At 36.0% G+C, this 8,102-nt stretch overlaps 1 protein-coding gene across 15 annotated transcripts in view; it reads right to left on the reverse strand.

Moving 5' to 3' along the window:
- LOC127157649 (meprin A subunit beta) overlaps positions 1-4,848 on the reverse strand; it is a 127,683-nt gene extending 122,835 nt beyond the window's left edge. For 2 of the 15 annotated variants that reach the window (XM_051100900.1, XM_051100901.1), the window contains exons 1-4: positions 4,088-4,814; positions 3,802-3,882; positions 3,514-3,532; positions 3,320-3,379 (exon numbers count right to left, since the gene is read on the reverse strand). In XM_051100900.1, the coding sequence (XP_050956857.1) occupies positions 3,320-3,379; positions 3,514-3,532; positions 3,802-3,882; positions 4,088-4,183 (256 nt within the window). In that variant the 5' untranslated portion in view covers positions 4,184-4,814. Of the gene's footprint in view, positions 1-2,183; positions 2,302-2,452; positions 2,532-2,767; positions 2,812-3,319; positions 3,380-3,513; positions 3,533-3,801; positions 3,894-4,087 lie in introns of all 15 variants that reach the window. The other 13 variants (XM_051100906.1, XM_051100905.1, XM_051100897.1 and 10 more) reach the window with 13 other exon arrangements.
- Positions 4,849-8,102: the final 3,254 nt, after the last annotated feature.

The following is an 8,102-nucleotide window of genomic DNA, read 5'->3' on the forward strand; positions in this document are numbered from 1 at the left end:
GAACGACTTGTGGATTGATGTGAATGCCAGCAAGCAGGAATGGCCAGAATGCTTGTAGATTGATTTTATTGGGTTACAAGAAAAGGTAAGATATGGATTTAATTGCAAACGTTCGTAGTCTACTGATTTTATAACTGATCATGCTATATGCTACGACATTCGATTCCATGTGCGTCCAACTAGAAGTGACAGCCTATAAGTTACACCGTGATTAAAATGCGGTAGACATTAATGGGCAGTAAAACAAGGGCAGAACACTGTATAACATACTTCACACTGATGCGCGGCTAAACAAAGGCAAAACACTGTGACTCAATTTGAGTGTTCCAAACAAAGTGAAAGAACGGTAACTGATGTTATACAGTGTTCTGCCTTGGTTTCTCCAGGGGGTTTTAAAGTTACGGTTAAGACAATCCATTATTAAGGTTAAGACAATCCATTTCTCGGAAAAAAACAACTAAATTGACTCAAGATACATATACACATGATAAAGAAAGTCTTGAATGTCCCAAAAAACATCAACTCATTTATGACCAAAATCGAAGTTACGGTCTTTTGCCTTTGCACGGCAGTATACTATGTTTTAACAGATGATGATGATGGCTATATGAAGTAGCCTACTTTATGCCTGCCATACGGGCGGGTGTTTCCCAAAAGCATTGTTAGCCAACTATGGTAACAAGATCTGTCATTACCAGCATAATTCAATGATTCAGTGTTTCCCAAAACCATAGTTCAAACGAACATTCACAGACAGTCTCTCAAACTTATATTGTTGGAAGTACAGCTCTTGACCTGTGGTTAAGCGTAGTTTCTTGTTAGTAAGACATGGGCTTAAATAATATCTGCTATTGGACATGATAAGCAAGCTAGCATGCAGTACAATCTATATCTTTCATTTGATCTAAATATAAATGCATTTTAATCAATGTATTTTTACACATTCTATATAAGCACCATTTTTTAATAGCGCGCATGTGCATAAATGCCTAAGGGAACCCATGATAAATCAATTATCAAATAAAGCGAAATGAAAGGGAACCAAAAATTAAAAATTGGTCATCAGGTGCCATGTACAATTTAGCAGCAGGATCTCTAATCATTTAAATAGCAGGAGTTATTACTCCACCACATGCATGTGTTGTCATTAACAATGGCTCTATGTTGTTGGACTAATGTGGTTCAAACAACGAAATTGCGACTGTGTTTGGGAAACATAGTTTATTTCCACAACAATGCAACATACTATAGTGGTTAATCAGCGAGTTACGTCGTTGTATGGGAAACACAACACAGATTGTTATGAAAGTGAGGGATCTAACAGACTGCATAACCTGAATTAATCATTTCTTTTTCTCAGAATTTGGCCTTGGTTGCATTATAGTTTTATTTCATTAACAGTCTTATTCATAATATTGCATATGTGTTGTGGAACATGGTTATTAATACGTAACATTTTAATTATATTCTGCTGAAATAAACAAAATGAAGGAAATGACTTAAAAATAGAATTGTCCATTTTGATGAACGAGATTCAAAGATCCGAATGATCGGTAACATGATCTGATCTTCCCATCACTAGAAGCGAGTTACGCGGCAGATTTCTACATGGCAGTCAACCGACAGTTCTACCAGTGGACTCAGACTAAGACTGCGAGGGTTTAGGTGTTTTATATTGGTGAAAGTAAAAGACTGTAAGTTTTGAATGCTTTTATCTTCCAAATGTGAATTTTGTCCTTGTTTTGGAGCACACTAGCTTATGCACTGTAAAAAGTTTTCAGCAGTTTCAACTTAAAAACTTAAGGTCAGCAGCTGCCTTAAAATTTTAAGTTAGATCAACTTTAAACTACAAGTCATTTCAACTCACTAAACTAAAATGAATTAAAATGACTTGTACTTTTAAGTTGATTTAGCATGAGTTGAAGTTACTTGCACTTTTAAGTTGATTTAACTTAAAATTTTAAGGCAGCTGCTGAACTTAAGTTTTTAAGTTGAAACTAGTGAAAACTTTTTTACAGTGTAATTAACCTTAAGGCTAACATATTCATAGTAAAAAAAAAAAAAAAAAATGATTAAAAACGTTTTTGTTTGGTAACAAAAAAGTGACAAATGTGAATAGAATTTTGATTATTACGCAGTGTGTGAAGATGAGTTTAAATGTGTGTCATGTAAAGTTTTCTCACCCTTTGTCTTTAAATATGAAAATGTAGTTTGGCTCTCTACACCGGGGTTTGAAGTCAATACAGGTCTTGAGTCTGAATTGCTCAAATGCTCTCAGTATCACACCTTTGGCATTGATTTCTATCAAAAGAAAAGAAAAGAAAAGAAAAAGAGCAAGTAAAACAAGGGGGAGTGAGTGAGCAATTTGAAGCAATTATTAAGTTGTATTTAGATTGTCAGATACAGGTCAAAGCATAAATTCAGCTGAATCAGTTATTATATATTCACAGACCAAGGCTTCTGTCAAGGACGTACGGCACAGCGGTCGGCCAATGATATTTTTCATCCAGAATAGTGTTTCTGTCTTCTCCCTGTTAAATATGGATTTATTTTATTGAATAAAATTGTATTATTTTGATGTTTGTGATGTTTAGTGATTAAAACTTTACTGTATTTACACATTAGTTTGACCTCCTGAGGATAATGTTGACAGGTTAAGAATGTCCTAAAAATATTGTTATTATTTTTCAGGCCCAGAGATTCAGGCCCTACTTTGTACCCTATTTGTGGAAAGTGGCATAAGAATTTGCTCAAAGAAAACACTGACCTCCTGTATCAGAATATCTCCTTCCACCAGGTGAAGTCCTGCCTCTGTTGAACAGGACAGCAGTTAATAAAGTGTTATAAAAATTATGCAACAGATTTATGAATATGAATGTGTAACGCCATGCCAGCAGAGGGAGCCCCTGCCCATGTACTGTCTTTTACCGCTCCCTCTTCTGCTTCTTTGGTGACTTCCTTGGAGTGTTTATACCTCCTTAAATGGATGCCAAACAGGAGTTGGCGAGGTATTGTTTTGTCTGTGTGGATATCAAGCGTTTTCCTCGATTCATTGTATTATTTCCATGTTTATGTTTCATAGTCATAGTTTTACCTTGTTTCATTGCCTTGTTCATTTGATAGTTTGGACTGGTGTCTGGTATTTTGACCTTCTGCCTGTTTATTGGATTACGCTTTTGTTCTTGCCCTGGATATCACTGTTTGTTGGAGATCGACCCTGCCTGTCTGACTACGTTGTGTTCCAGTAAAGCTCGCACTTGGATCTATTCACACTGTTTGTCGAGTCACGTTACAGAATGATATAAATGTTTCAACAAACCTCTATTTATATCAAATATATCCTGGTCTTTTCCATCATCCACATCAATCTTTGTATTCCCTACAAAAATAAATAAATTCATTCATTCATTCATTTAAAAAGGTCAAATTTAGAGCATAATTAAAATCATTTAATAACAGTTTAGATTATTGAATGCATTGTTATATTAAAATTATGTGATTGTTATGACTCACCTGTGAGTGAAGATATTGGCTTTGAAAGAAAACATTTGAGTGTCAAATATCCTCCTTTACATCAGCAATTTCAGTGCAAGCTTTCTTTATTGTATAACAAAATGAAATACTCACAAACTATATCATCATAAAACTCATTTAGTTTTGAACAAGGTCATTACATTATAATATACCAACAGCTGTGTAATTTTGCTCTAAAATATGATAATTTGCTTTTGTTTAGCACAATAATAATCAATGCATAATCACAAAATCATTGTTTTTATGACATCTGAATTCTACACTCACCAAACACAGCGCTGTGGTGCATACGCACAGAATCAGCAATATATGGAAAAACGCCATGAGAACTCCAGTCTGAGCCGTTCTCTTCAGAACATCTGTGCATTGTGCATTAGCCAGTTTATAGAACAAAAGAATTTAGTCTGCAATGATACAAGCTTGTATCCGATATGATTTATAATGGTCAACTTGATATTATTAGACATGATAAAAGTAATGATTTGGCTAAGAGTTAGAAGAGGTTTAAAGGAACAGTTCACCCAAAATGAAAATTTGCTGAAGATTTACTCACCCTTGTTATGGAAAAATGTTTCCAACTCTTATTGTGAGAGTATCGTAGAATATAAAAAACAGGGTTTATTTTTGCAAGAACAATCATACAGAGCATCTGTAGAGTGTGTGACAAAGAAGAACACTTCAACTAAGTATTTATACCCTAATCAGACCAGGATGTTTCTATATCATCCAATCATAATGCATACTCAACATATGTCTCCTTTTAGGGTATCTGTCTATTTCCCCTCAGTTGATTAAGTATTTAATGCAAAGCATAGATGAATGATAGATGAATGACCCCCATGTACAAGCACCAAACACTGACTGTAAGCTTAAACTTCACAAAAACTATAATTTTTTTTCCAATCTGATTGGTTAATCACAATGTTGTTCCAGGGTCAACAAAGATGTCGTACTTGGTAAAATCAGGTTCCGCGGATGAGCACCTCCATGGTAAAGAAAACCCCTTTCACAACATCCAGCCAAATGAAGAACACTCTCCAGGAGGTAAGCGTGTCACTGCTACGTTTACATGAAACCAAATAACCCATTTGTAATCGGACTGACGGCTCCATCGGACCGAAAAGTCTTCATGTAGACACCTTAATCGATCCGATTGATCTCGATCGGAATAGAATTTCATTCGGACTGAAGAGGGTGGTTTATTCCTGTTCTAATACGATTGAGAGTGCATGTAAACACTCGGTCAGATTGAAAACCGAAACTGAAAAGAATTTGTAACGACGCAGAAATAATGACCTAGTGTAATGCGGCTCTTCCTTTTGAATAAAGTGTTGTATAAATGCGTGTCCTGTTATTATAAAACTGTGAAGTGGAGCAGGACAACCTCTCACCAGTTCTTGTTTCCACAGGCAACCCGTTTTGGGCACAGGGAGGGGCATTTTAACTGCGTGATGATAAAGAAGAGCAGCACAGCACAGCGGTTTATGTATATTTATCCAGAAATGATTTCTTCTTAATTCTTCTGTTAAAAACAAATAAAGAAAAAAGTGTAGGAGAGAAGTTAGAGTTGGGGTACTCGGACTCGAGTCCGGTCTCGAGTACAGTTTTTAGGCGACTCGGACTTGTCACGGACTCGGATGCATTTTTACTCGGACTTGACTCGGACTCGGAAAATATCCCGAGTCCAGAGACAGTTGACGGAATTGTCACTGACTCGATGCATTATCACGAAAGTGATATTTTGTATTTGCATGTGTTTTTAAGTCTTATTTCAAATGTAGGCGCGCGGTAGCCGCGCTCATAAAGGAAGCGACGCGGTCGCGACGCGCACGCGGTTGCTTAGCAGCGGCAGACGCCACGGGAACGCAAGCTACAGAGCGCTTTGGAAAGAAGAAGAAAGCGGCGGGCCTAGCGTTTTCCAAGCGTTTTTAGGCACGACATGTGAATGGCCCCTATGTGCGCATACACTCAAAGCGCGCGCACAGAACTCGCCTCTCAGTCAGTGTGTGAATGCCGAGTTCTCTTTATAGGTTCTGTTATTGCCACACACATGCTCGTCTTGATTCATGTAAATGAAGTCGGTTTTGTCTTAAGTAAATCTGAAGGGTTGGGAGAAATACTGATGCGTCAAAATATTTGATTGTGTACGTCAGATCTTAAAGCGGCAGCAGCTTTGACCCCGTCATAAATATTAATTATACAACAAAAGAAAAAGAGAAAATCACTCACTGTTCTTGACTGAATCACTTATTAACTGTAATATAAATCATCTTTAATATATACAGTGAAGATTTTGCAGTGTTTTATTTTAACATTTATTGCTTCATGAAATGTCTGTACTCTATTTCTGTAAAAGACTTTATATAGACCTACATAAAAAAACTTAAAAAAAAACAACTAAAAATTCTATTTTTAAAAAGGTTCTATATATATATATATATATATATATATATATATATATTTCATTGTATTTTTTTTATTTTTTATATAATATATTTATATAATATACTTATATATATATATATATATATATATATATATAATATATTTATTAATACTTTTGCTTACTTGGAGTGTTTACTTGCCTTCAGTAAGCTTGAGAATGTTTTACTTACATTAGTTGATTAGTTTTTGCTGTACTAAAATTATTATTATTTTTTTAAACATGGTGGCAGTTTCTAGCTTCAAAAAAAAAAAAAAAAAAAATTTCTAACATCTTTGCAACAAGAATTTTTATGGGTCCAAAACCAGCTTGGGTGTGCATGATTTTCTAATAATTCAATGGCCCGTAATCAATTATTCCTTATATAATGTAATTTATTGTAATGAATGCATTCAAAAACAGGTGTGAGTTTGCTGTGACTTATGTAAAGTATATGTAGGGCTTTATGCACAGTGTGTACCATTGTAAAGACTAGGGTTATCCCTCACAGCCTCATTTTCATTCAAGAAAAAAAGTCATATAAAACCCAAAATACACACAACCACAATCAGAAATAAAAGAGGTGCATTTTCTGCTCTTAAGGTCCCAAGATACCTTCTCTTTACCCCCACCCTTGAATTCATACATTTACTACATCAATGAATAAAGTGAAGTCTCACCCTTTAATTTTTCCACGTTCTATTTTTTCATTAATTTTTTCACTCTGAAATATGTCACAAAACATAAGTCAGCCATAACTTCTGTTCCATGACTTTAAGTTTGCTAAGCAGAACATGGACACTAATTATGAGATGTTGTGAAATCAAAAATCAGATGGCAAGATCCACTAGAGGTTTGCTTTTCTTACATTTCAACTGACATTGCGTTTTTCTAGTTGTAAAGGTTAAAAACAGGGATGCTCAAACACAGTCCTGGTCCTTGGTTTAGCTCCAACTTGCCTCAACACACCTGCCAGGGGGTTTCTAGTATGCCTAGTAAGAGCTTGATTAGCTGGTTCAGGTGTGTCTAAATGGGGCTGGAACTAAACTCTGTAAGACACCGGCCCTCCAGGAACGAGTCTGGGCACCCCTGGGTTAAAACAATGTTAAGATACTGACAAACAGGAGTTTTTCTTTGGACTCGGACTTGAGTCCGACTCGGCCTATTTTGGACTCGGACTCGTCTCGGACTCGATTGGTTAAAGACTCGGTCTCGACTCGGACTCGACTTAGGTGGACTCGGACCCAACACTAGAAGTTAGTATTTGCAAACAGTGAGAAACTCTATATTTGTGCAGTGTGCTGATGTAGAAAAAAATTTATTCCGATTTGTATGAGGCGCCACGTAGGATTTAAATCAAACTTATGTATCAAAACATACATAAAACACGTGCATATACACCAAGAAATTACTTGCGTATACATGTATACTATTGGATGTTCAAATTATATATATAAAATACACGTGCACACTAATATGAAATCCATACCAATACATCTTTTATTAGTAATGAATACATATACACTTGTGAATAACTTGTATGTACATATACACTTAACGCATGCATACGCTAATAGACACTCGCTTATACGTATAAACTTGATCCATGCATATACACCTACAACAACACGCACATATACATATAAACTCCCTGCATGCAGACACACCTGTACATACTCGCATATATATATATATAAAGTTGATCCATGCATATACACCTAAAAACACTCACGCAAACATACAAAATTTCAGGTAAGACGCATGCTTGAGTTGTGTATATACATATATGCAAGTGATTTCATATGTGGATGTGCGTGAACTTTTCAGTGTAAACGGAAGACATTTCAGTGTAAAAGGAAGCAGCGTCACTTCCGGCGGAATCTCCAGACGCCGGGGCATTTTAAAACGCTTAACATGACTTAATGCATTAAAATAATGTTTTAAAAAGACCTTTAATATAGCATATGATGTACCGGGGGCCAATTTCCACTGGGCACTTTTCAAAATCCCGTTCAGCACCGCCGAGAGTTCGCGCGATAAGTTTGATTTTTCAGTGACGTGCAAACAGGTATTCTTGGGTTGAACTGGAGTGGATGTTGACGGTTGCAGAGATTGCATTCTCTGTTCAAGTTGTTGGTTTCTTCTC

The sequence above is a fragment of the Labeo rohita genome, unplaced genomic scaffold, assembly GCF_022985175.1.
Source record: "Labeo rohita strain BAU-BD-2019 unplaced genomic scaffold, IGBB_LRoh.1.0 scaffold_114, whole genome shotgun sequence".
In the NCBI taxonomy this organism is placed as follows: domain Eukaryota; kingdom Metazoa; phylum Chordata; class Actinopteri; order Cypriniformes; family Cyprinidae; genus Labeo; species Labeo rohita.